Genomic DNA, 26712 nt, shown 5'->3' on the forward strand with positions numbered 1-26712 from the left:
ATTAGAAAATAAATCAACATAATCCACCACATAAATAAAACAAAAAAAAGAATCACATGATCATCTCAATCAATGCAGAAAAGGCATTTGGTAAAGTCCAACATCCATTCCTGATAAAAACTCTCAATAAAATAAGTATAGAATAAAATTCCTCAATATAATAAAAGATGTCTATACAAAACCAACTGCCAACATCATTCTTAATGGAGAGTGGCTGAAAACATTCCCCTTGAGAACAGAAACAAGACAAGGATGTCGTTATCACCATTTCTATTTAACATTGGGCTGGAAGTCCTAGCTAGAGCAATAAGGCAAGAAAAATAAATAAATGGCATCCAAATTGGTAAGAAAGAAGTAAAACTATCCTTATTTGCTATGTGATAGAATACTATACATAGAAAACCCAAAAAACTCCACAAGAAAACTACTGGAGCTAATATAAAGATTCAGCAGAGTAACAGGATACAAGATAAACATTAAAAAAAAAACAAAAAAACACTTGGATTCCTATACATCAATAAAGAGAATTATGAAAAGGAAATCAGGAAAGTAATATCATTCACAATAGCCCCTAAAAAAACAAAATACTTAGGAATAAATCTAACCAGGGATGTAAAAGACCTGTACAAAAAAAAACTACAAAACACTACCGCAAGATACTAAAAGAGACTTACATAAATGGGAAAACATACCATGTTCATGGATAGGTAGACACGACCTTGTGCAAATGTCAATTCTGCCCACTGCAATGTACAAATACAATGCAATTTCAATCCAAATACCAACAGCATTCTTTAACAACATGGAAAAACTATCATTTACTTTATTTGGAAAGGAAAGAGGCCCCAAATAAGTTAAGCACTATTGAAGAAAAAGAATAAAGTAGGAGGACTCGCACCATCTGAACTCAGAACACAGCTACAGTAGTCAAAAAAGCCTGGTACTGGTACAACGACAGACACCTTGACCTTTGGAACAGAATCAACAACCTAGATGTAAATCCATCCATCCATGGTCACCTGAAGTCTGACAAAGACCCCATGTCCATTAAATGGGGAAAAGGCAGTCTTTTTAACAAATGGTGCTGGCAAAACTGGATGTCTATCTGTAAAAAAAGTGAAACAGGACCCGTACCTCATGTCATACGCAAAAACTAATTCAAAAAGGATCAAAGGCCTGAATGTAAAACCAATATCTATAAAGATCATAGAAGAAAAACTAAGGTCAACACTTGAGACCCTAATACATGGCATAAATAGGATACAAACCATGACTAACAATACAGAAACACCAGAAGATAAGCTAGATAACTGGGATTTTCTAAAAATTAAGCACTTATGCTCATCAAAAGACTTCACCAAAAGAGTAAAAGTGAACCTACAGACTGGGAAAATTTTTCCCTGTGACAAATCCAACAAAGGTCTAACCTCTAAAATCTACAGGAAAATCCAACACCTCTACAACAAAAAGACACATAATCCAGTTAAAAAATGGGTACAGGAAATGAACAGATACTTCAACAAAGAAGACATTCAGGTGGCTAATAGACACATGAGGAAATGCTCTCGATCACTAGACATTACAGAAATGCAAATCAAATCTACAATGAGATACCACCTCACCCCAACATTACTGGCATGAATAAAAAAAAAAAACAGAAAATAACAAATGTTGAAGAGGCTTTGGGGAGCTTGGAAATCTTATGCACTGCTCGTGGGAATATAAAATGGTACAACCATTTTTAAATGATATGGCACTTCCTTAAAAAGCTAGAAATAGAAATACCATATGATCTAGCATTTCCACTCCTAGGAATATATCCTAGAGAAAAAAGAGCCGTCACACGAATAGATATATGCACACCCGTGTTCACTGCAGCACTGTTCACAATAGCAGAAAGATGGAAACAACCTAGGTGCCCATCAACAGATGAATGGATAAACAAATTATGGTACGTACACACAAAGGAATACTAAGGAATGATAAAGAACAATGATGAATCCGGGAAACATCTCACAACATGGATGAATCTGGAAAACATTATGGTGAGTAAAATTACTCAGCCGCAAAAGGACAAATATTTTATGAGACCACTATTATAAGAACTCAAGAAAAGGTTTAAACACAGAAGAAAACATTCTTTGATGGTTGTGACGATGGGTACAGGGGAGGGCAATTCACTAACTAGATAGCAGACAAGATTAATCGTAGGTCAAGGGAAGGACAACACACAATACAGGAGAAGTCAGCACAACTGGACCAAAGCAAAAGCTAAGAAGGTTCCTGAACACAACCAAACACTTTGAGAGATAGAGTAGCTAGGGCTGGGGTCTGGGGACCATAGTTTTGGGGGACATCTAGGTCAATTGGTATAACAAAGTTTATTAGGAAAATGTTCTGCATCCCACTTTGGTGATTGGCATCTGTGGTCTTAAAAGCTAAGATGCATCAATTGGTCCCAGCCCACCTGTAGCAGAGGAGAATGAAGAACACCAAAGACATAAGGAAAATATTAGCCCAAGAGATTAAAGGTCCACATAAACCAGAGATTCCAACAGCCTGAAACCAGAAGAACTAAATGGTGCCTTGCTACCATCAATGACTGCCCTGACAGGGAACACAACAGAGTGTCCCGGACAGAGCAGGAGAGAAGTGTGGAGCTGAACTCAAATTCATGTAAAAAGACCAGACTTAACCGTCTGAAAGAGACTGGAAGAATCATGGAAACTATGGCCCCCAGACACTCTATTAACCCAGAACTAAAACCATTCCCGAAGCCCACTCTTCAGACAAAGGTTAGACAGACTACAAAAGATAAAATAATACTCATGAAGAGTGTGTTCTTAGTTCAGCCAGATACACGAGACCAAATGAGTGACTCCTGTCAGGAGGTAGGATCAGAAGGCAGAAAAGGACAGGAACTGGCTGAATGGACACAAGAAACATGGAGTGGAAAGGGGGAGTGTGTTGTCACATTGTAGGGATTGCAACTAATGTCACATAACAAAACATGTATAAATTTTTATATGACAAATTTACCTAAGCTGTAAACTTTCACCTAAAGAACAATTTAAAAAAAAACTTTGAAGGGAGCCTCAGTATCCTTGAAAACTGCTGTGATTGCTAACTTATGTAAATCAGATTTGACAGTGGGAACGGCCCTAACTGAATTAAGACACCAAACTACAATGGGGCTGATTGGACCCTGTAGATGTAAGGGCCAAATGAGAGTAATCAGTCAACAAAGACAAGTTGGGTGTGGTTACCATAATGGACAGAGGAGTCAAAGCAGTAATCAGAATAGTCTGATTTGTATGAATTTATGATGTTGGCTACTTAGCCATGGTGTCCCTTGGAGTGAAATAGATAGAAAATCTACTAAATGTTTACTTGATCTATACAAGCAGAATAATTCTGGTCTAGTGACAGCAGTCTAACTCAAATCACCAGCATAGAGAATCACAGCCCCTCGATCAATTCCCAGACTTGAGCCAGTTTAAGAACCACAACCCCTTGAATGAAGGGAGGCTGAGTCCCTTTGAGGAAGTACCTCATTACACTGCCAAATATTTATACTGTTACTCTTTCTTCCAACCTTCCCCAAAGGGATCTGCAGGCTTTTACAAGAGTGACTGCTCACTGGGGAAAAGGAAATAATCAGACTTTTCAGGGATTACTGGATACTGGCTCCGAACTGATACTAATTCCAGGAGACCCAAAATGTCACTGTGGCCCACCAGTCAGAGTGGGGGCATATGGAGGACAGGTTATTAATGGGGTCTTGGCTCATGTCCATCCCACAGTAGGTCCAGAGGGTCGCCGAACCCAACCTGTAGTGATTTCCCCAGTTTCAGAATACATAATTGGAATAGATATACTCAGCAGCTGTCAGAATCCCCACACTGTATCCCTGACAAATGGAGTAAGGGCTATTATAGTAGGAAAAGCCAAGTGGAAGCCATTAAAATTGCCCCTATCTAGGAAAATAGTAAACCAAAAACAATACCTCATTCCTGGAGGAATGGCAGAGATTACTACCACCATCAACGAATTGAAGGATGCAGGGGTGGTGATTCCCACCACATCCCCCATTCAATGCACCTGTTTGGCCTGTGCAAAAAAAAGATGGCTCTTGGAGAATGATAGTGGATTATTGTAAACTTAACCAGGTGGTGACTCCACTTGCAGCTGCTGTTCCAGATGTAGTTTCATTGCTTGAGAAATTAACACACTTCCTGGTACCTGATATGCAGCTGTTGATCTGGCTAATGCCTTTTTCTCCATCCCTGTTTCAGAGAACCACCAGAAGTAGTTTGCTTTCAGCTGGCAAGGCCAACAGTACATTTTCAATGTCCTACCTCAGAGGTATATCAGCTCTCCTGCCCTGTGTCATAACTTAGTTCCTAAGGAACTTGATCACCTTTCCCCTCCACAGGATGTCACACTGGTCCATTACACTGATGGAATTATCTTAGTTGGACCTAGTAAGGAAGAAGTATCAATGACTCTGAACTTATTGGTAAAATGTTTCTGTGCTAGAGGATGAGAAATTAATCTGACAAAAATTCAGGTGCCTTCCACCTCAGTGAAATTTTTAGGGGTTCTGTGGAGTGGGGCGTGTCGAGATATTCCTCCAGCTAAAAAGGAGGCACAACACCTATTGGGCCTCTTTGCATTTTGGAGGCAACATATCCCTCATTTGGATGTGCTAGTCTGGCCTATGTATCAAGTGATTCAAAAAGCTGCTAGTTTTGAGTGGGGCCCAGAACAAGAGAAGGCTCTGCAATGGGTTCAGGCTGCCCTGCAAGTGGCTCTGCCACTTGGACCATATGATCCAGCTGATCCTATGGTGCTTGAAGTGTCAGTGGCAGATAGAGATGCTGTTTGGAGTCTTTGGCAGGCCCCTATTGGAGAATCATAGCACAGACTCTTAGGATTTTGGAACAAAGCCCTGGCATCCTCTGCAGATAACTACTCTTCTTTTGAGAAACAGCTTTTTGCTTGTTATTGGGCCTTAGTATAAACTGAATGCTTAGCCATGGGCCACCAAGTCATCATGTGGCCTGCACTGCCCATCATGAACTGGGTGTTGTCTGACCCACAGAGCCATAAAGTTGGATCTTCGCAGCAGCATTCCATCTTAAAATGGAAGTAGTATATATGAGATCGGGCCAGAGCAGGACCTGAAGGCCCAAGTAAGTTGCATGCGGAAGTGGCCCAAATGCCCACGGTCTCCACTTCTGTCATGTTACCTTCCATCTCCCAATCTGCATCTGTGGCCTCATGGGGAGTTCCTTATGATCTATTGACTGAGGAACAGAAAACTCATGACTGGTTTACAGATGGTTCTACTTGATGTGCAAGCACCGCTGGAAAATGGACAGTGGCAGCACTATAGCCCCTTTCTAGGACCTCCCTTAAGGACAGTGGTGAAGGGAAATCCTCCCAATGGGGAGAACTTCAAGCATTGCACGTGGCTGTTCACTTTGCTTGGGAGGAGAAATAGGCAGATGTCCCATTCATGGGCTGTGGCCGATGTTCGACTGGATGGTCAGGGACTTGGAAGGAACATGATTTGGAAAATTGGAGACAAGGAAGTATGGGGAAGAGGTATGTGGATAGACCTCTCTGAAAGAGCCAAAGAAGTGAAGATATTTGTGTCTCATGTGAATGCTCACCAAAAAGTCACCTCTGCAGAGAAAGATTTTAACAGTCAAGTGGATAGGATGAGATATTGTGTGGAAACCAGTCATCCTCTTTCCCCAGCCACTCTTATCATTGCCCAATGGCCTAATGAACAAAATGGCCATGGTGGCACGGATGGATATCATGCATGGGCTCAGCAACATGGTCTTCCTCTTACTAGAGCTGACTTGGCTACAGCCATGGCTGAGGGCACAGTCTGCCAGCAGCAGAGACCAACACTGAGTCCCCGATATGGCACTGTTCCTCAAGGTGATCAGCCAGCAAGCTGGTGGCAGGTTGATTACACTGGACTGCTTCCATCATGGAAAGGGCAGCGTTTTGTTCTTACTGAAATGGACACTTACTCTGGATATGGATTTTCCTTCCCTGCATGCAATGCTTCTGCCAAAACTACCATCCATGGATTTACAGAATGCCTTATCGACTGTCGTGGTATCCCACAGAGCAACACCTCGGATCAAGGGACTCACTTCACAGCAAATGAAGTGCGGCAATGGGCCTATGCTTATGGAATTCACTGGTCTTACCGGGTTCCCTATCATCCTGGAGCAGCTGACTTGATAGAAGGATGGAATGGCCTTGTAAAGACACAATTATTGCTCCAGCCTGGTGACAATACCTTGCAAAGTTGGGGTAATGTTCTTCAGGAAGTCGTATATTCTCTAAACTAGTGTCCAATATATGCTGCTGCTTCTCCCATAGCCAGGATTCATGGGTCCAGGAATCAGAAAGTGGAAATGAGAGTGGCATCACTCACTAGTACCCCGGTGACCCACTCAAAAAATTTTTTCTTCCTGTACCCCTGATCTTTTGCTCTGCAGGTCTAGAGGTCTTAATTCCAAAGGGAGGAATGCTCCCACCTGGAGACACACCACTGATTCCATTGAACTGAAAGTTAAGAATGCCACCTGGCAACTTCAGGGTCCTTATGCCCCTGAATCAACAGGCAAAGAAGGGAGTTACCCTACTGGCTGTTGTGACTGATCCTGATTACCAAGAGGAAATCAGACTGATATTACATAATGGAGGTAAAGAAGAGTATATCTTGAATGCAGGAGACCCCTTAGGGTGTCTCTTAGTACTACCATGCCCTGTGACTAAAGTCAATGGAAAAGTAAAGGAACACAATTCCAACATGACTACTAATGGCCAAGACACTTCAGGACTGAAGGTTTGGTTTACCCCACCAGGCAAAGAACCATGACCAGCTGAGGTGCTTGCTGAGGGCAAAGGGAATATGGAATGGATGGTGGAAGAAGGTAGTTCTGAATATCAGTTATGACCACACGACCAGTTGCAGAAACGAGGACTGTAATTGTTATGAGTATTTCTGCCTTGTATATGTGCATCAAATATTTTTGTTTTCTCCACTTACAAAATATAAGATATAAACAGAGTAGTGCATATTCGGTTGTATGTATATTTGTTTTATCATGTTAGGCGCAAGATGACTTTATGATTTTGTTTGTTCAGAGATTATGCATGGTTTAAGGAGATGTGTACAGGTTCCAAGTTGACAAGGGATGGACAGTGACGGTGAAGGTTGTGTGTCAACTTGGCTTGGTCATGATTCTTAATGGTTTGGCAGTTATGTTGTAGTTTGGCAGTCTTATGGTGATGTGATCACTTCCATGATAAGATTTTATATGATGTGATCACCTCCATGATAGTACCTCCAATCATTTGAAAGGGAGTTTCCTTGGGGGTGTGGCTTGCATCCAATATAGGTGGACTTTCTGGCACAGCTCACAGGCTTTTGCTTGCTCTGGATCCTGTAGCTGCCTTCTGTTCATCTGACCTCTGGTTCTTGGGACTTAAGCTAGCAGTTTACCTGTTGCCTTGCCTGCCTATCTTGGGATTCATCGGTGTTTGCAGCCTGTAAGAACTCTGCTGTCTGACCTGCCAGTCTGCCAAGGGTTCTCTTGCCTCTGTGGCTGTGTGAATCAGAAGTCTAGAGCCTGACCCATGGACTTGGGATGTTCCAGCCTCTATAACCACATGAGCCATTTCCTTGAAATAAGTCTCTCTATACATATATTATTATGCACTTTACTGGTTTTGCTTCTCTAGAGTACCCAGCCTAAGACAGCTAGTGATAGAGCATCCTGGAGATGCCATTTTTGTGGGGCTCATATTTTTATACCACCAGTTGGGCATTTGCCGAAGGCCAGAAGATTATGGGAAGGAGATACGGAAGAGAGGGATGAGGAAGGAAGCACCATACAAATGCAAATGTTAAGGCAGTAGACACAGTATGGGAGGGGATGGACTTACACTTGCCTGACTTCTTCCATGTAGATCATCCCAGACAGAGGATGCCCCTCCTGTTCTTTAGTTCCCCAGTGAAGTGTCCACACCCTCACCACTAACAGCTTAAATGTTCACCTCTCAGTCACACTAATGTAGACCCTCAGAACACCTTCTTTCCTTACGTCTCTTCTGCCTGCAAACTTTGATTGAGCTCCTACTATGTTATGTGGAGGGATAAGACATGTGAGCTGTCCTGTTGGAAGACAGACAATAAACAAATAATGTAATTGCAGATTATTATTAATGTTATTGAAAAAAGCGGGTGTGATAAAGAATAACAGGTGAGTCCTGTTTTAGATAGAATAATCAAGATAGCTATCTGAGGAGGGGACATTAATGATCTCAAGGCCATTGATTAAACTGTGAAATGTATTATGTGTTATTTTAAGGTTCCTTAAATCACATGTTATTAAGGTTCAAATTAAAGCCATATTTGCCTTTTCTGAGCTCAAACTGCAGAATGATGATGGATGGCAATTCTGGAAAGCAGAGGGAAGCTGGCCTGGGTGACCAGACCCCTTCTGGCTGACACTTTCCTCATGATAAATTTCTCTCTTTAGGGAAAGGAGATGTGTTTGGAGATGTGTTCTGGAAGGAAGCCACCCTTGCCCAGTCCTGTGCCAACGTTAGGGCCTTGACCTACTGTGACCTGCATGTGATCAAACGGGATGCCCTGCAGAAAGTGCTGGAGTTCTACACGGCCTTCTCCCACTCCTTCTCCCGGAACCTCATTCTCACCTACAACTTGAGGAAGAGGGTGAGCCGACTGTTTCCATTTCGTCTGTACAAAGAGCTGTCCCTGTGCCCTTACAGTGATATCTCAAGTCAGGAAAGTCCTTTAGCTGTTTATTTCAGTGAAGCAGTTGGTTCTATGGAGGTTCTGTTCATTGCTTGGTCTTCAAAGCTTTTGCTATAAAATGGAAGAGAGAGGGATGTTGATAGGTTAAAAGATGGATTAATTTTGATGCAGAAAGGATTTGTTCATGTGTGTGTCTATGGGTGTTTTTCCTAGCAATATCTAGACCTTTCAGTATTTTGAAAAGATGAGTAAAACATAAGGTTGTTAGTAATTAAAAAGGCTCAATGGGGCCTTTTAATTAATGTAAATGGAATTCTTCTAGTGACTGAGACCTGTTGAATGGTACGAAGCCATTATTAAGCTGGTAATAATCATTTTTTAAAGGTGTGAAAATTATTTAGTTGGGTCCAGAAAATAAGAAAGACTTGGAATCTGATTGCCTAGAGAATATTTTGTATACAACTGCCAGCTTCACTGGTTGAGAAAGTGATTAGTAGTTTAAGAACCAGATTTCTCATCTGAAATTGTTTCTTTCCCCCTCAAATCATGAGAATTGCTCTGCCTGTCTCTGTGAGGATTAAAATACTTGTCTTGTACTCTTTAGGTTTCCATTAATTACTTGCTTGCACTTCATCATTTCTTTTGGTTAAATCAGTAACAAGGCAGCTCTGGACCTAGAGGAATCATTTGGAAGGATTATCTTAGCAGTCTTTCCAAAAATGGGCTCACAATCTTTCCCCCAATCTGTTCCTGTTTTTTTAGTGCCTTGTCTCTGTTAACATTTCTGCCTTGTGTCTGTCCTCACTGCAGTTCTTCCTGCTTATGTCTACTCAAGGGACTTTCTAAAAAACTAATCAGATCATGTTACTTCCCACTGGAAAGATTTTTTGCCTGCACCATGACTACAGGATAAATTTTGTACATTTCAGCATGTTTTATGTGAGTTTTCACATCCGGCCCAATCTTAACTCTAAAGGTGCAACTTCAACCATTCTTCCCATACCCACCCCTTCCATGAGCGTCACACTCTGGTTATGTTGAACTCCACATAGTTCTTCATGCAAAACCCACCTTTTCAGAGCACTGTGTCTCTGTACATGCTCCTTCCTCAGCTTAGGATTTTCTCCTCTTCTTCCTGTGTGACAAAATCCTGTTAACCCTTAAGACTCTGCTGATATGTTTATTTGTTCATTCACCCATTAATCAAACCTAGTACACTGCCAACTCAACTAGATTAGAGATCCAAAATGAATATTACTTAGTTCTTTATCTTCAGGAAACTGAAGTCTAATAGAGAAGATGAACACATGAAGATAATTGCATTATGCTAACTACGGAGTCCCTGGGTGACACAAAAAGTTAAGCACTTGACTACTAGCTGAAAGGTTGGTGATTCAAACCCAGCCAAAGGAGCCTTGGAAGACAGACCTGGCAAGCGGCTTCCAAAAGATCACAGCCTTGAAAACCCTGTAGAGCAGTTCTACTCTGCACATACATGGTCGCCATGAGTTGGAATTGACTTGACAGCAACTAACAACAAAAACAATGCTAAGTACAATGATTGTGATTTATGCAAGGTATTGTGGGAGCATAAAGGGGGAGGGCAGCTGAAGGGAAAGCCAGGGGAGAAAGTCAGGGGGGTGATCCCTGAGCTGGATTGTAAAGGATGAGTTTGTCAAGAAAAGAGAAGGGGTAGATGGTGTAGTTGGATGGGAAGTTTGAGCAAAAACATGTAGAAAAGAGAGAGCTTTTTGTCTTCTAAGTCCTGTGGAAGGTTTCAGACTCCTGTCAGTAAGCTATCCCAACAATATGCTTCCACTCGTTTAAAATCCCTTTATTTCATTGATTTGTGATTCTCTGCTCAGAGACCTGTGAGGGCAGGAGCTTAGCACCTTGGTATCACCAATGCCTAACCCAGTGCAGGCACCTATTAGGAATTAATAAATATTTGAGGGTGACAAGGAGAAAGAGATGGGATCTCTGGACCTCAGTTTCCCCATCATAAACTGTGAAGTTGTGGCTAGATGATTTTTATGGTTCTGTGTTTTGAAACCTTGTCACATAAATTCCGGTGGGAAATGGGCAGGGGTTGAGAATTGAGTGTTTACTGTTTTCCTTTGTTTATCTGTTGGCTGGGAACATGGAATGCTTGCTGGTGATACTTCTAGTGAAGTGGATTCTCTTAAAGTCTATTTGTTTTTTTCCTATGAAAGCAAGTTGATTATAATCAGCTTTCAGTGTTGCTGATAATATAGGTTGAAAAAAATATGCAGTTTGGGTTATTTGCAGGAGTAATCAATCATCCTGGGATAATTGTGGATCAAGTAAATTTGTCTTAAAAGAAACAAGAACAACAACAAAAACGCTTAGTGGTCAGATTGTTTGTATAAGTACAGGTGATTGATGATTCTGGAGGAGAGAAGACACAGGGCCACATCTTAGAAGAGCTGTTGGGAGGAGGAGAGTTAGGTCTGGTCTTTATGGCCACAAGGAGCAGAAGAAGAACCAAAGTTTTGGACAGACATATTTTGCATTTGCAAAAAGGAAGACCCTTGAAAAGATCAGAACTGCCCAAAGAATGAAATAGGCTGCTTTGAGTGGTATCCAGTTTCTTCTTCTAAGGGTATTTAGGCATTCCCTAGATACTCATGCTCAGAAACATTGTACAGGGGACTTAAACATCAAATGGAGACAGTCAGATTGTTGACCTTGAAATTCCTCCCAATCCAAAGTGCCTATGAGTCTGGTATGGATCCAAAGGAATTTTGGAGAGATCCTTTGTGTAAAGAGGTTGCATTCCCTTTTTGGAAAAAGGAGGCTTGTCACTTTGGTTTTGCCATTGTAGTTTCTCATTATGTCCTTCTGAGAATCAATTCATAGTTACATAGGGCATAGAAGAGAGGATCATTACATGCATGAATTATTCTTGTAGCTATTTTCTTTTCCTAGCAAAATGAAGAGGATTCTTGTGACTGTTTTGATCTTGGCAAAATCAAGTGTGTTATTTGCATAGATTCCTGAGAACATAGTGCCTTCGACATCTGTTTGGGGGTAGTTTGATCTTGCAGACCTCCTCCAAAGTACAGCAAAAACTCTGAGCTGAAAGGTTCCTCAATGGCCAGCCAGTCCCTCCTGCATATCCCCACCACCTTCATTTTATAAATACATCATTTTAAAGAAAAGTCGCAGAGCTAGGTTGTTAATGGAAGAGTTGAAGATAGAAAATGAGCTGGTCCCTTCTTGCTTCTCACAGCTTCATGGCCTGCTCTGGCCTCTGTATTCTAAGCCTCATCTCTTTATCCCTAAACCCAGGTATACAAGAACCACTCAGCTTTCAGCACTGTTCTTGGGGCACAACTCAGGGAAGGACCTTTTGCTTTCTTCCAGTCCCTCCAAAGCAAGGTTATAGGCACCCTCATGAAGGAGACATAACCTGGAGACCAATCTAGCATTTTGACTTTGACTTCTCCTGCCTGTGTGCTTTGAGCCAGACATGACATAGGTCTGGATCCTGCCTTTGCCACTTTGTGCCTCTATAGTTCCGGGCAAGTTATAAAAGTTTGTTAAACCTGTGCTTCCTCGTCTGTAAAATGGGGATGATGAAAGTTTCTATCCTGTAGAATAGTTGTGAAGATTAAATAATACATGTAAAACTGTTGCACACAGGCCCTAGGACATAGTAAGTGTTCAGTCAAGTTGTGGGTAAGTGTTGTCTTGTTCACATGAGTGACACTTCTATGTATTATCTTGTGTCTTTTGAAAAGTAAAAAGAAAGCAGGTTCCTCTGCCTTTGCTCACACAGAGTGCCTGTGCTGCAGAATGTTCTGGGGGCTGGATGTTATCCCAGGGTTTTTCTCTGTACTTCTTGCTGCAAAGAAGGCCCCACTCAGTTGCTCCATAAAATGGAACCCAGTGCTGACCTCACTGTCCCTTTAGCTCTTGCTGGTGGAGAGATCAGCACTCGCCCACTCTTTGGGCTAGTTCCATTCATGGAGGGAAAAACTGAGCTATTCTGACATTGTAGGTCAGTCACCAGCGAGTTGGGGTTTTGCCAAGAGGAAAGCACAGTGCCCTTGTTTCTTCTGAGGGAGAGATGTGTCTTAGGCTGGGTTCTCTAGAGAAGCAAAACCAGTAAAGCGTATAAATATATATAGAGAGAGATTTATATCGAGGAAATAGCTCATGCAATTGTAGAGGATAAAATGTCCCAAGTCCACAGATCAGGGTAGAGGCCTCTCACAGTTCAGGTAGCTGCAGGGGCTGGTGAATCCAAGGTCAGCAGGTCGGGGAACCAGACTCTTGCTTGCAGGCTGAGAAGTTCGACGAATTCCGAGATCAACAGGTAAGCTGCTAGCTCAAGTCCCACGAACCGGAGGTGAGACAACAAGAGGCAGCTGCTGAGTCTGGAACAAGCCAAAAACCTTGGCAAGGCGAGTAGGCAGAAGGTAACTGGGAAAAGGCAGAGAGATGAAACTGAGAGGGCGGTGAGCTGCCACAGGCCCCGCCTCCGCCAGTGCCACTCAGCAGATTCCATCATGGGGATGATCATAACATTATACAACTACTAAAACACTGAGAATAATGGTCTAGCCAAGTTGACATGCAATCTTAACCATCACAAGATGACTTATGGTTATTCATGAAAAGACGGGGAAGTGGAGCCTGCCTCATCCCAAACCCTTGGCTCTCTTTGGTGCCTGGATTGAAGGGCATTTCCTTCCAGGTTCTGAGTCTTTTATCTGCAATCAGAGCCTTATTATTAAAATTATTACCAACTCTAGATATCTTGCAAGCTAGGTCACAATGTCAACGTGTGTTATACGTCAGTGTATTAAATCCACAGAACCACTTCATGACATTACAGTGTTATTTCTGTTTCTCAAAGGAATAAACTAGGACCCTATAGAGAAGTGAATCACTTTTCCAAGGTCACCCAGCTAATAAATGGCAGAATCCAAACCCTGTGTGTGCTCCTCCTGCTAAGCATCATCCTGTCCTGTGTAGGCCTCCTTAGCTATGGCTCTCAGCTTCTTCCACGTTAGCATTCTTTGGCTTCTGCTTTCTCCCAATCTGTTGACTTTTGAGGGGTGACATGGGTAGTCTCCTGGTATCTCCAACGGTCTTCACTACCCCAGTGCCCCCAGAAACTTGTACAGTAAAATTGCAGTAATACCCTAGGTTGGGAGATGAAGTTTTCTCCTCATAGTGACAGGTACACAGTACATTGCCGGGTGTGCTGGGAGGCAGGACACTTTTCACCTTGTTTAGGCAGCTGGCCAACGTGGTCTTGATATTAGTAACTTATTAGAAAGAACGTCAACTTTGGGGCTAATGACCTAGGTTTGAATTCTTGTTTGACTATTGACTAGCTGTGTGCCCTTGGACAAGTTACCGAACTATCCTAAGCCTCAGTTTTCTCATATGCAAAAAGAGGCTAATAAAAGTTCTTTCTAAGTAGTTCATTGAGCAGATTGTGGTTGATGTTATTGTTAGTTGCCATTAAGTCAGTTCTGATTCATTGTCTTAATTATCTAGGACTGCTATAACAGAAATACCACAAGCGGATGGGTTTAAAAAAAAGAAATTTATTCTCTCACAGTGTAGTAGGCTAAAAGTCCAAATTCAGGGCGTCAGCTCCAGGGGAAGGCTTTCTCTCTCTGTCAACTCTGGAGGAAGGTCTTTGTCATTAATCTTCCCTGATCTCGAAGCTTCTCAGCACAGGAAGCTTGGATCCAAAGGATGCACTCTGCTCCGGGCACTCCTTTCTTGGTGGTACGAGGTCCCCCATGTCTCTCTGCTCACTTCTTTTATATCTCAAAAGAGATGGGTTTAAGACACTATCTAATCTTGTAGATCTCATCAATATAACTGCCCCTAATACATCTCATTAACACCATGGTGATAGGATTTACAACACATAAGAAAATCACATCAGATGACAAAATGGTGGGAGTCATGACCCAGCCAAGTTGACACAATTTTTGAGGGACACAATTCAATCCATGACACTCATGTATAACAGGACTAAACATTGCCCTGTCATGCTTTGTGTTCAGGATTGTCGGTATATTTGAGTACATTGTAGCAACTACTGTGTCAATCCATCTCATTGAGGGTTTTCCTCATTTTCACTTTGCCAAATATGACGTCATTTTATAGCAATTGATCTTTCCTGATGACAAGTCCAAAGTAAGCAAGACAAAGTCTCACCATCCTTGTTTCATAGATTAAAACAAAAATAAAACTTGGCATAATACCTATAGGAAACAAAACAAACAAACAGTAAAACCAGTTATATTCAGTTGATTCCTGTAGAAAGCGCCCAATAAATATTCATTCCCTTCTCCTCCTCACTGTATGAGTTGGAATCAACTCGACAGCAACAGGTTTGGTTTTTTGTTGTTGTTGTTGTTCTCCTTACTACCCTTCCCTTACCTGTTCCTCCAGTCTTGGTGATTTTGAGTTCATAGTTTGTTCCCCTTGGTTTCTCACCAGACCCTTTCTTTAGTCAGTGTTTCCACTTGGCCTCTACACTGCTTAGCTGGGATGAGGTTTAACTTCCCAGGTTCTAGGGGATTGTCTCCTCTTGCACATCATTTGGACAGTAGAGGAAATGTACCACAATTAAATGATGTATTGCATACAAGTAATTAGGGAATTAACAGCAGTCAGTGCAGGGGGTAATTGGCATTATATAATTTTTAGGGTGGTTCTCATTCTCTGTGTGTGGGGTTTTCTTTTTAAATTCAATATTGTTGTGTGTTTGAGTATGTTTTGCACAATGTTGGCTTATATTAATTTGCTCCAGGATAGATTTTTCTTAGTTTGATAAGGCCCAAACTAATGAGTTTGGAAGGGAGCTAGAACTATAATTACTAGTGCTTTCAAAGCAGGGACCTCATAATACCTGTTTTCTAAAACTGATTTGCCACAGTGAACAGTCTTGAATACTGTTTGTACATTTCTAGCCCACTTTAACCAAAGGGCATTTTATTCTGGAAAAGAAAGATCAAAGCATCTGAGTCTTGGAGAGAGCTCTGTTCATAAGTACCATTAGAAAGCCTTTCAGTTGTCTCCCTGGACAAATTCTTGTGGAAAGTTGGTAACATGGAAAGAAAGACTGTAAATCTAGGTGCCTATAAATGTCATCTACTTCGCCATTTAATCATCACAGCCTAGGTTTTTAAAACGATCTGTATGTAGCCCATATTTTTCTTGTCATCCCTGCATACTGAGGACTTCTGTGAAATTAAAATAATCTATTAGACTGTCAAGCCATGAAGATAATAGAATCAGGGTTTTGTAATTAGGGCTGGGAGAAGGGGACAGATGATGTGAGTGACATGAACATAATTCTTTTAGAACAACAAAATATAAATCAAAGTCAAGTCACTTTTTCCTCAAGAGGATCATGGTGTGATGTTGGGGACCTGTGTGGCATTCCATGGATGCTTAAGGGTCTTCGCAGGTACCCCCAGCAAAGAACTCCATCTAGATCCTGGAGGTGGAAGATAATAAAAATGCTCCATGCTTCGTTATGTATGAATCAGAGTAAACTGCTGTTCGTCAGGTTGTATCTTACCATTTCCAAGGAAGCAATAAAGTTCTGGAATGAACATGGGCTTTGAAGCTAGATCTTCACATCTAGGTTCTAAGACTTACCAGCTAGAGGGTATTGAACAAGTTACTCCATTATTACTCTTCTCTATTACTTTATTGTAAACAACATCATGATAAACAGAGAAAATATTGAAGTTGTCAAGGATTTCATTTTACTTGAATCCACAATCAACACCCATGGAAGCCAAAAAAACCAAAAATCAAACCCGTTGTCACTGAGTCAGTTCTGACTTATAGCAACCCTATAGGACAGAGTAGAACCGCCCCATTGAGTTTTCAAGGAGCGCTGGGTGGATTTGAACTGCCGACATTTTGGTTAGCAGACATAGCTCTTAACCATTATGCCACCAAGGTTTCCCAAAGAAGCAGCAGTCAAGAAATCAAATGACATTGTTGCACAGGGCAGATCTGCTGCAAGAGGCCTCTTTACAGTGTTAAAAAGCAGAGATCGCTTTGAGGACTAAGGTGCACCTGACTCACGCCATGGTATTTTCAATTGCCTCATACACATGGGAAAACTGGGCAATGAATAAAGAAGACCAAAGAAGAATTGATGCCTTTGAATTACAATGTTTGCAAAGAATACTGAATATACCGTGAACTGCCAGAAGAACAAACAAATCTGTCTTGGAAGAAGTACAGCCAGAATGCTCCTTAGAAGTGAAGATGGCAAGACTGCAAGACTTCATCTCATGTACTTTGGACATTTTATAAGGAAGGACCAGTCCCTGGAGAAGGACATCATGCTTGGTAAAATAAAGGGTCAGCAAAAGAGGGGAAGACCCTCAACAGGATGGATTGACACAGTGTTTGCAACGGTGGGCTCAAGCATATCAACGATTGTGAGAGTGGTGCGGGACCAGGCAGTGTTTTGTTCTGTTGTACATAAGGTCACTATGACTCAGAACTGACTCAACAACACCTAACAACAACTTGACTTCAAACTGTGTATCCCAAAGGATCGTTGTGGGAAAAGAAGACAAAGCACCAAGCACAGTGCTTTATTTGTAGTAGGTGCATAGTTGTGTTAGTTCCCTTCCATCATCTGTAGGAATGTGGGCAGTAGAGCCAAGTAAGAGAACAGGAACCATAATAGTTTAGCTCATTGAATGATCATGTGAAGGCAATAAAGAGTATGATTAAAAATATGGACTCTAGAGTCAAGAGTTGTGTGCCTTAGAATCAATTGTGACTCGTAGAGACCCTATAGCACAGAGTAGAACTGCCCCATAAGGTTTCCAAAGCTGTAATTTTTATGGAAGCAGACTGCCACATTTTTCTCCTGAAGAGTGGCTGGTGGGTTCAAACCGCCAACATTTTGGTTAGCAGCTGAGAACTTAACCGCTGCACCACCAGGGCAGATTCTGAGTACTTGGTTTCAAATGCTGGCTCTACTCTGTGACCTTGGGCCAGTTACCTAACATCTCTGGAACCCAATTTATTCATGTATAAAACAGGGGCAATAATAATACCTTAAAAGGGTTCTTTGAACCTAATTATCCATGTATGGTTTTGCTATCATCATTGTTATTGATGGTGAGGAGGATGACAATGATCAGCAGCATCATCAAACTTAATACTTAAATTTTCTGGGAACTCAGAGACCCATCAGGTGCCAACAGTTTTAAAAGGGGAGTAGGGGCTGAATTTTAACATCTAGAAATCTCCCGAACAGATGATTCTTAAATCCATGCCTGGGCCCCTTAAGTAGCACCAGAAAACTGGGGTGGTTCATCAGTGAATCTGGTGAACAGAAATCAAAACAGTGCTATACTTAATTATTACATTTTTTATCACAAAAAAAAGGGTACCAATGAAGAGACACGTAGGGTAAGGTCTGGGAGGTCTCCTAACACGGACCTTCTATGTCCCAAAAAGCGATATGGTACCCTCCCAAATGCATCGATGTCTTTCACCAACCAAGAAGCCTATGAAGCTTCAAGTCCACAGTCTTTGTTGGGGCCTCATTAGGTAGGCATGGTTGACTGAGTAAGCCCCCTTCCCCTGAGGCTGTGGTGGGTCTTTCTGGCATGGCCACTCCCCACCCAAGAATCACCTCATCAGCATAAACTCCCAGATGTGGTCTGGAGGCCTCATCAAAGACCCTTCAATTACTGGGGAAATTTCAAGACGGTATAGGTTCTCTCTCAGGAACCAAGAACAAAGACCAAATTCTTTGGGTAAACTTAATTGTAAACCCCACAGATGTTAATAGGTATCTTGCAATAAATTATTGTATATATAATTCAAAAAGTTGCTTGGGGGCCAAGTAAATTTGAGAAATGCTGGGCTAAACAAAAATTAAATGGGTTCCACAGTGCAAGACTTGTCAGAACCCCTAATACTTTAATGCCGCTGTGGATCTCCAAGTGAGGGTAGGGGATATGAGAAGGATCGGATAGGCAGCATTTTGCAAAGGTGGAACACTTTATCTGATGGATGATAACAGGTACTATTCCCCCTCTGTCTTAGTCATCTAGTGCTGCTATAACAGAAACACCACAAGTGGATGACCTCAACAAAGAGAAGTCCATTCTCTCACAGTCCAGTAGGCTACAAGTCTGAATTCAGGGTATCAGCTCCAGGGGAAGACTTTTTATTCTCTGTCGGCTCTGGAGGAAGGTCCTTGTGATGCAGCAGTCTTCCCTTGGTCTGGGAGCTTCTCTGCGCAGGAACCTGGGGTCCAAAGGATGCACTCTGCTCCCAGCACTGCTTTCTGGGTGGTATGAGGTTCCCATGTGTCTCTGCTCGCTTCTCCCTTTTATATATCAGAAGAGATTGGCTTAAGACACTATCCAATCTTGTATACCTCATCAGTATAACTGCCGCTGATCCATCTTATTACATCATAGTGACAGAGTTTACAACACATAAGGAAATCACATCAGGTTACAAAATGGTACACAATCATACAATACTGGGAATCATGACCCAGCCAAATTGACACATATTTGTGGGGGGACATAATTCAATCCATGACACCCCCCAAAAAAGCGCCTCATGGAAAAATAATTTTTAAAAAGTTGGGTAAACAAATATTAAATAAGTTTCACAGTGCAGAACTTTTCATAACCTTTATTACCAAATGTACATTGTCAGTCTCCAAGGGAGATGGCAGGGATGTGTGTATGAGGGACATAGTATACAATATTTCCTTTTTTTGAGAAACAACTTGTGAGATAAGTGTTCCTCAAAACTCTTGTTTTACAGCAAAGAAGAGAGAGACACAGGGAAGCAAAGCAACTTGCCCATGGTCACATGGCTAGTTAGTGGCAGAGTTGGGACCACACCCAGGTTTCCTGGCTTCTAATCCAGTACTCTTTCCACAGTACCGTTTGCATCCCTATGCAGACTGATTATACAAGAGCAGCTGGGTGAGTCTAAATGGCTAGCACAAATTGTTTTCTTTCTTTTTAGTAATTCCACTGATTTTTATTAAGCATCTTCTATGTGGCTTTGTTTTGTTGAATGAGAAAAACACAGGAAACAGTTTTGTAGGATGCCATTATGAAAACTCACATGATTTTCCATCATTCAGTTTGGGGAGAGAAAGCAGTGGTGTCACTAGGGTTGGTGTCACCCAGTGCAGTAACTCATGGTGTCACTCCCCACCCCTGCCATGGACCTCCTCCCATGCTAGATCATACAGAATCCTTAGTAATGTTTTTTGTACTGTTACTTATAAATAGTAATTCCTCTTTATCACTACTTCTTTTCCTTTAATTTCTTCATTCTCAGAAAAGTTATTCATAGGCAGGGCCAAGATGGCAGAGTAGTCAGATGTTTCCTGTGGTCTCTCTTACAACAAAGACCTGAAAAAACAAGTGAATCGATTATATATGACAGTCTAGTAGCCCTGAACATCAAAGGCAAAGTTGAGGAATTGGATGGAATGGCAGAGGGAGGGAGAGATGGTTAGGAATCAGCAAGGAGTTGCCAGACCTGACCCGGCAGGAACTGGCAATCTGCAGCCCTGTTCGGCTGGCATGCACGGTGCAGAAAGCAGTGGTGTTTTCCACATCAGTAGCGACCCAGCAGCGGATAGTCTACTCAAGCCTCTAGAACCAGCAAAGAGCGGCACTCACTCGGCAAAAAATAAGTACATAAATCTAATCCATTCAAGTGGATCAAAAAACACCTGGTTCAGGAAGAACCTCTCTCCCATTTACCTGCCTCCTCCCTGCTCTGCACTGGGTCCCAGGCTGGCACCCTGAGCCATTCTCCCACCCTTGGAAAGGGAACAAATTAACAAACAGGGAAAAAATAATCTGCCAGCTCCGCTAAGCCAGAAACTCAGGGCAGGCACAGCTCCTTTGCCTAGGCGTAGGCATAAGGGGTCCACAGACTTTGAATGCCTTTCACCCCTGCATAGACCTGTGTGGGCCCATTTCAACAGCATATGCCCTCATTAACTCAATACAACAAGGAATGTACCTGAAGCCTAACTTCAACTGCATCAGCTATATGGTGGTGTGGCAGGTTTTTGACATTTAACACTGCTCTGCCCATTAAGCAGGGTCCTCTCCTACCCACATCAGGGGCCTGAGGACTGGTGGCTCCACCCATGCCACCTAGCCACCTGCGACAGGGGTCCAAGAATAAGTTGTGCCTCCCAGTCCTTACAGTCAACAGCATTGGGTGCTCATAGTCTGGCTGCAAAACCCACCCAGCTACGTATTTTAGGGAACAGGGACACTCTTTCCTCCCAGAAACACAGGGGCAGCCATCAGCCCCCTACGTTGCTCAGCACGTGACCCCCTACTGCAGCCAGATACCTGTGCCTACTCCAATCACCCCCCCTGTCTAGGATTGTAGGTGAGAGCCTGCACCGCACACATGGTGACCAACACCTGGACACCTACAAGAAAAGTAAATGGACTCCTGAGCTCACATACCTAGTAACAGATCTCACCACCGTGACAGGATGTTAGAGCTTCAAAGGTGCCAATAATCAAACTAGCTCACACGAGCAGCCTATTTGGGCATATCAAATCAAAACAAAACAAAACAAGAAGCTAGGACACAGTAAGCAAACATAAAATAAATAAATATAATAACTTATACAACAGTCAATATCAAATCACATAAAGAGGCAGACCATGACGGCTTCAGCAAGCTCCTAAAACAAAGAATCAAGAAATTTTCTGGAGGAAGGGAACTTCTTGGAATTACCGGAGGTAGAATACAAAAGATTAATATACAGAACTCTTCAAGATATCAGGAAGGAGATCAGGCAAAAATTCAGAACAAGCCAAGGAACACACAGACAAAGCAATAGAGGAACTTAAGAATGTTATAGAAGAGCACAATGACAATTTTTTTTTGCCTTTTTAAAACTTTTTATTGTGCTTTAGGTGACAGTTTACAGCACGAATTAGTTTCTCATTCAAAAATTTATACACAAATTATTTCGTGACATTGGTTGCAATCCCCGCAATGTGACAGCACTCTCCCCCTTTCCATCCCCGGTTCCCTGTGTTCATTTTTCCAGTTTTCCTGTCCCTTCCTGCCTTCTCATCTTGCTTTTAGGCCATAGTTGTGCATTTGGTCTCATATATTTGAATAAACTAAGAAGCATGTTCCTCAAGTGTGTTATTGTTTGTTTTATAGACCTAATTTTTGTCTGAAAAGTGGGCTTCAGGAGTGGCTCAGTTCCGAGTTAGCAGGGTGTCCAGGGGCCATAGTCTTGGAGGTTCCTCCAATCTCTGTCAGACCAGTAAGTCTGGTCTTTTTCTGTAAATTTGAATTTTGTTCTACATTTTTCTCTCACTTTGTTTGGGACTCTCTATTGTGATCCCTGTCAGACTGGTCGGTGGTGGTAGCCAGGCACCATCTAGTTCTTCTTGGTTCAGGCTGGTGGAAGCTGTAGTTCATGCGCTCCTTTAGTACTTTGGGCTAATATTTTCCTTGTGTCTTTGGTTTTCTTCATTGTCCTTTGCTCCAGATGGGATGGGACCAGTAGATGTATCTTAGATGACTGCTTGAAAGCTATTAAAACCCCAGACGTTACTCACCAAAGTAGGGTGTAGAACATTTTCTTTATGAACTATGTTATGCCAGTTGACCTAGATGTCTCCTGAGACAAAGGTCCCCAGCCCTAACCTCTTAGCAACTGGGTCCCTCGAAATGTTTGGATGTATCTAGGAAGATTCTATGACTTTGCCTTGGTCAAGTTGTGCTGACCTCCCCTATATTTGTGTTGTCTTTCCCTTCACCAAAGTTGGCACTTGTCTACTATCTAGTTAGTGATTTCCTTTCCCCATCCCTCCCCACCCATGTAAACCATCAAAGATTGTTTTTCTTTTCTACGTGTAAACCTTTTCATGAGTTTTTATAATAGTGGTCTCATACAATATTTGTCCTTTTGTGATTGACTCATTTCACTCAGCATAATGCCCTCCAGATTCATCCATGTTGTAAGATGTTTCACGAATTCATCACTGTTCTTTATCGTTGCATAGTATTCCACTGTGTGTATGTAACATAGTTTGCTTATCCATTCTTCTGTTGATGGGCACTTAGGTTGTTTCCATATTCTTGCTGCTGTAAATAATACTGCAGTGAACATGGGTGTGTATATGTCTGTTCGTGTGACTGCTCTTATTTTTCTAGGATATATTCCTAGGAGTGGGATTGCTGGATCGTATGGTATTTCAATGTCTAGTTTTTGAAGGAAGCACCATATCATTCTCCATAGTGGTAGTACCATTTTACATTCCCACTAGCATTGCATACCAGTTCCAATCTCCCTGCAACCTCTCCAACAATTATTATTTTCTATTTTTTTGATTAGTTCCAGTATTGGCTGGATGAGATGGTATCTCATTGTAGTTTTGATTTGCATTTCTCTAATGGCTAATGATTGCTAGCATTTCTTCATGTATCTGTTAGCTGCTTGAATGTCTTTTTTAGTGAAGTGTCTGTTCATATCCCTCGCCCATTTTTTCATTGGAGTATTTGTCTTTTTATCGTTGAGGTGTTGAAATATTTTGTAGGTTTTAGAGATTACACATTTGTCAGGTATGTCCTAGCCAGAAATTTTTCCCCAGTCTGTATGTTAACCTTTTACTCTGTTTGTGAAGTCTTTTGATGAGCATAAGTGTTTAATTTTTTTTATTCTGCTTTAGATGAAAGTTTACATAACAGTTTCTCATTAAACAGTCAGTACACATATTGTTTTATGACGTTGGTTAACAACCTGACTACATGTCAACACTCTCCCTTCTCGACCTTGGAGGAACTTTTTTTTTTTTTTTGGTTAAAATATACATAGCCAAAGAAACACCATTTCAAACATTTCTACACGTACAATTCAGTGACATCAATTACGTTCTTCCAGATGTGCTGCTATTCTCACTATCTTTTTCCAAATTATTCCATCACCATTATCTTCAACTCACTGTCCTCTAGGCTGCCCATCAAGCCTTTTGAGTTTCTGTTGTCACTTTGATCTCACATAGATCTTTTTTTTCCTCGTACTTTAAGTGAAAGTTACAGAACAAATAGTTTCTCATTTAACAGTACGAATATTGCCCTATAATGATGGTTACCAACTCCATAACATGTCAAAACTGTCCCTTCTCAGCCTTGAGTTCCATATTACCAGCTTTCCTGTCTCCTCCTGCTTTCTAGTCCTTGTCCCTGGACTACTGTGCCTCATTAGTCCCATTTTCTTTTATGGGGCTGTCCAATCCCCAGCTGAACAGTGAACCTTGGGAGTGACTTCACCACTGAGCAAAAAGGGTGTCTGGGGGCATACTCTCGGGGTTTCTCCAGTCTCTGTCAGGCCAGTAAATCTGGTCTTTTTTTGTGTGTGTTAGAATTTTGTTCTACATCCTTCTTCAGCTCTGTCCATGACCCTCTGTTGTGATCCCGGTCAGAGCAGACAGTGGTAGCCAGGCGCCATCTAGCTCTACTGGACTCAGTCTGGTGGAGACCATAGTAGCTGTGGTCCATTAGTCCTTTGCACTGATCTTTTCTTTGTATCTTGTTTTCTTCATTCTACATTGCTCCCGAAGGGGTGAGACCAGAGGAGTATCTTAGATGGCCGCTCACAGACTTCTAAGATCCCAGACACTACTCACCAAGGTAGAATGCAGAACATTGTCTTTATAAACTGTGTTATGCCAGTAGAGTAAGATGTTCCCAGAGACCATGGTCCCCACAGCCCTCCGCCCAGCACTTCAGTCCCTCAGGGAGTTCGGATGTGTCTATGGATCTTCCATGACCTTTCCTTGTACAAGTTGTGCTGGCTTCCCCAGAATTGTGTACTTTCTTACCCTTCACCAAAGTTGCCACTTCTCTATTTTCTTTTTAGTTCCCCCTCCACGCCTCCCATCCCTCGTAACCAACAAAGAATTTTTCTTTTTGTGTGTAAACTTCTTCATGAATTTTAACGGTAGAGGTCTCATACAATATTTGTCCTTTTGTGATTGACTTATTTCACTCAGCATAATGTCCTCCAGTTTCATCCATGTTATAAGATGCTTCTCAGGTTCATCATTGTTCTTTATCACTGCATAATACTCCATTGTGTGTATGTATCATAGTTTATCCATTCATCTGTTGATAGGCACTTAGGTTGTTTCCACCTTTTTGCTATTGTGAACAATGCTGCAATGAACATGGTTTTCATGTGTCTATTCGTTTGACTGCTGTTATTTCTCTAGGGTATATTCCTAGGAGTGGGATTGCTGGATCATATCGTATTTCTATTTCTAGCTTTCTAAGGAAGCGCCATATCATTTTCCAAATGGTTGCATCATTATGCATTCCCACCAGCAGTGCATAAGAGTTCCGATCTCCCCATGGCCTCTCCAAAATTTTATTTCCAGTGTTTTTGATTCCTACCAGTAATGCCAGGGGTGAGATGGTATCTCATTGTGGTTTTGATTTGCATTTCTCTAATGGCTAGTGATCGTGAGCATTTCCTCGTGTCTTTTGGCAGCTTGAATGTCTTCTTTGGTGAAATGTCTGTTCATTTCCTTTGCCCATTTTTTAATTGGATTATTTGTCTTTTTGTTGTAGAGGTGTTGGATTTTCTTGCAGATTTTAGAGATTAGACCTTTGTCCGACTAGTAATGTCAAAAAAAATTTTTTCCCAGTCTGTAGGTTCTCTTTTTACTCTTTTGGTGAAGTCTTTTGATGAGTACAAGTGTTTACTTTTTAGAAGATCCCGGTTATCTAGCTTATCTTCTGGACTTTGTGTGTTGTTGGTATGGTTTGTATCCTGTTAATGCCGTGCATTAGGACATTTCATGTTGATCCTATTTTTTTCTTCTATGAACTTTATAGTTTTTGGCTTTATATTTAGGCCTTTGATCCATTTTGAATTAATTTTTGTGTATGATGTGAAGTATTGTCCTGTTTCATTTTTTTGCAAATGGACATCCAGTTTTGCCAGCACCATTTGTTAAAAAGACTGTCTGTTCCCCATTTGATGGACTTTGGGCGCTTGTCGAAGATCAGGTGACCGTAGGTGGTTGGATTTACATCTGGGTTCTCAATTCTGTTCCACTGTTCAATGTATCTGTTGTTGTACCAGTACCAGGCTGTTTTGACTACCATAGCTGTATAGTAGGTTTTGAGGTCAGATTGTGCGAGTCCTCCTACTTTATTCTTCTTCTTCTTCAATAATGCTTTACTTATCCGGGGCTTCCTCCCTTTCCGTGTAAAGTTAATGATTAGTTTTTTCATCTCTTTAAAGAATGTTATTGGTATTGGATGAGAACTGCATGGCATTTGTAAATTGCTTTGGGTAGAATTGTCATTTTCACAATGTTGAGTCTACCTATCCATGAGCAGGGTATGTTTTTCCACTTTTGTAGATCTCTTTGGGTTTCCTGCAGTAGTGTTTTGTAGTTTTCATTGTATAAGTCTTTCACTTCCCTCGTTATATTTATTCCTAAGTATTTTGTTTTTTAGGGGCTATTATAAATGGTATTGTTTTCCTGATTTCCTTTTTATTGTTCTCTTTATTGGTGTATAGGAATCCAACCGATTTTTGTATGTTTATCTTGTATCCTGCTATTCTGCTGTATCTTTCAATTATTTTCAGTAGATCTCTCATGGATTCTTTAGGGTTTTCTACGTATAATACCATATCATCCACAAACAGGGACAGTTTAACTTCTTCATTACCAATTTGGATGCCCTTTATTTCTTTTTCTTGCCTTATTGCTATAGCTAGAACTTCCAGCACAATGTTAAATAAGAGTGGAGATAAAGGGCAACCTTGTCTTGTTCCTGTTCTCAAGGGGAATGTTTTCAGCCTCTCT

At 41.6% G+C, this 26712-nt stretch overlaps 1 protein-coding gene across 2 annotated transcripts in view; it reads left to right on the forward strand.

The window, feature by feature from the left end:
• The window catches only part of KCNH1 (potassium voltage-gated channel subfamily H member 1), a 636098-nt gene that overhangs the window by 493653 nt on the left and 115733 nt on the right, over positions 1-26712 (forward strand). For both annotated transcript variants that reach the window (XM_004375180.2, XM_004375179.2), the window contains exon 10: positions 8577-8773. In XM_004375180.2, coding sequence (XP_004375237.1) covers positions 8577-8773 — 197 coding nt within the window. The remainder of the gene's footprint in view (positions 1-8576; positions 8774-26712) is intronic.

The sequence above is a fragment of the Trichechus manatus genome, unplaced genomic scaffold (genome assembly GCF_000243295.1).
Source record: "Trichechus manatus latirostris isolate Lorelei unplaced genomic scaffold, TriManLat1.0 scaffold00035, whole genome shotgun sequence".
NCBI classification, from domain to species: Eukaryota; Metazoa; Chordata; class Mammalia; order Sirenia; family Trichechidae; genus Trichechus; species Trichechus manatus.